The 2,064-nt window shown below is 38.1% G+C and overlaps 1 protein-coding gene across 1 annotated transcript; it reads right to left on the bottom strand.

Moving 5' to 3' along the window:
• Positions 1 to 476: 476 nt before the first annotated feature.
• LOC114490194 (olfactory receptor 5T2-like) lies at positions 477 to 1,517 on the bottom strand. Its single transcript, XM_028504121.2, has one exon. It carries the CDS (start codon positions 1,425 to 1,427, stop codon positions 477 to 479), a length of 951 nt encoding a protein of 316 aa, XP_028359922.1. The 5' UTR covers positions 1,428 to 1,517.
• Between the last annotated feature and the right edge of the window lie 547 nt (positions 1,518 to 2,064).

Below are 2,064 nucleotides of genomic sequence, written 5' to 3'. Positions count from 1 at the left end.
TTTTAAGTTTTTGTAAGCTAGATTTTTAAAAGACTTTGTTTTTTTTACTTTTTTAGGAGAGGGGAATGGAGTGAGAGAGGCAGTGAAAGAATCATTGAAGCAAAAGAGAAACACAGATCCATTGGCTGCTTCTTTTACATGCCCCAACCAGGGATGAAACCTATAACCCAGGCACGTGCCCTGACAGGGAACCTAACTGGAGACTGCTGAGTCTGTGGGATGATGCCCAAGTAGATGAGACACAGTGGTCAGGGCTCCATCTTCACATTTTTTATTAACTCCATACTGCTTCCCACAGCAGATGCACCAACCTGCATTCCCACTCATAGTGCACAAGGGTTTCCTTTTCTCCTCATCTTAGCAAATAACTGTTGATTTATTGATGATAGCCATTCTGGCAAGAAAAGCAAACATGTTCATCATATCTTTTTAAATATTGAGGCATAGAACATGCCTTTCAATTTTTTAATTCATTGTTAACTGTAAAAAGATACTTTATTGAAAAACCCATTTTTCCCAAACACTCTTTTCATTGCCTTATGCACATCTTTGTTCCTCAGACTGTAGATGAGGGGATTCAGCATGGGAATCACGATGGTGTAAAATGTTGACACTATCATGTCATGGTCCAAAGCATAGCTGGAGCTTGGTCTCACATACATGAAGAGAATGGTTCCATGATAAATTGACACTCCAGTTAGGTGAGAGCCACATGTGGAGAAGACTTTTTTCCGCCCCTCAGCAGAACGCATCCTCAGAATGGCCAACAGAATTAAGCCATAGGAAATCAGGACAATCAGGATAGTGACAATCTCAATGGAGCCCACAAAGTAGAAGAGAAGAAGCTGGTTTGTGTGAGTGTCAGAACAGGCAATAGCAAGGAGGGGAGGGATGTCACAAAAGACATGTCTGATTTCACTGGAGGCACAGAAGGATAGGCTAAATGTGGCCACTGTGTGTATAGAGGCATTTAAAATGCCTGCGATGTAAGAAGCAATGATGAGTGGCACATAGACTCTGGGTGACATGCTGACTGAATACAGGAGAGGGTTGTAGATTGCCACATAGCGATCATATGCCATTGCAGCCAAGAGGAAGCATTCCGTGGTCCCAAATGTAACACCAAGAAACATCTGTGATGCACATCCAAGGAATGAAATGACTTTATTCCTTGACAGAAAATCTACTAACATATTTGGAGTAATTACTGAGGAAAAGCAGGCATCCACTGATGATAACACACTCAGAAAATAGTACATGGGGTTGTGGAGCTGGGAATCCCCAATGACCAATACAATCAGCCCTAAATTTCCCATCAGAGTGAACAGGTAAATCACTAGAAACAGGAAGAATAAGATCATTTTCAGTTCTAGATTGTCTGTGAAGCCCTTAAGGACAAATGTAGTAACTTGAGTAACATTCTTCATGTTGAAATCTTATAAAACAAGTGTAAAGATATTTTTACAGTTATAATTTACTTACTACAAAAACAATAAGCAGAGCTGTGACTCAATATTGTGACACAAGGAGAGGGGAGCTATGTCCTCATATTATTTTTTAGCAATGTAGACCTTCCAAGTCGTGGATCAATAGATAGTGACAAGATGGTGGGACAAGTGTCCATGCCACTCCCTGCAAAATTAAATGGAAAAGATGGGTGTCCAGTCACTATGTGAATCCATGACATTTCTGAAATCACTAGGTCAATTGATCATTTACAACTGTATTCTATTAGCTCTTTTCTGATTAAATCAGAAAATGCCAAGTGATTGGTTAAAAAATTCACTAAAATGCCAAGTGATTGGTTAAAAAATAATTTTCTTTTGATATTGATTCATATCAGATAGTATATCAGTGTGCAGAGCATTGAAATAGAAAGTCAGCATTCTAGACCTTTCATTAATGTTGTAAAATGATATACTATAAATTACTCATCCATAGAATGAGAATATCAATATTTATTCTACAACATTGGAGTAAAAATTGAAAAAATAAGCTAATAAAGTTGTATTTTGACAGTTATGTTCAATAGAGAATATGCTGAATTAGTTTTGGTCTACATAG

This window comes from Phyllostomus discolor, chromosome 6 (assembly GCF_004126475.2).
Source record: "Phyllostomus discolor isolate MPI-MPIP mPhyDis1 chromosome 6, mPhyDis1.pri.v3, whole genome shotgun sequence".
Classification (NCBI taxonomy): domain Eukaryota; kingdom Metazoa; phylum Chordata; class Mammalia; order Chiroptera; family Phyllostomidae; genus Phyllostomus; species Phyllostomus discolor.
The sequence above is the reverse complement of the archived record's forward strand: the minus strand, read 5'-3'. Positions and strand labels throughout refer to the sequence as shown.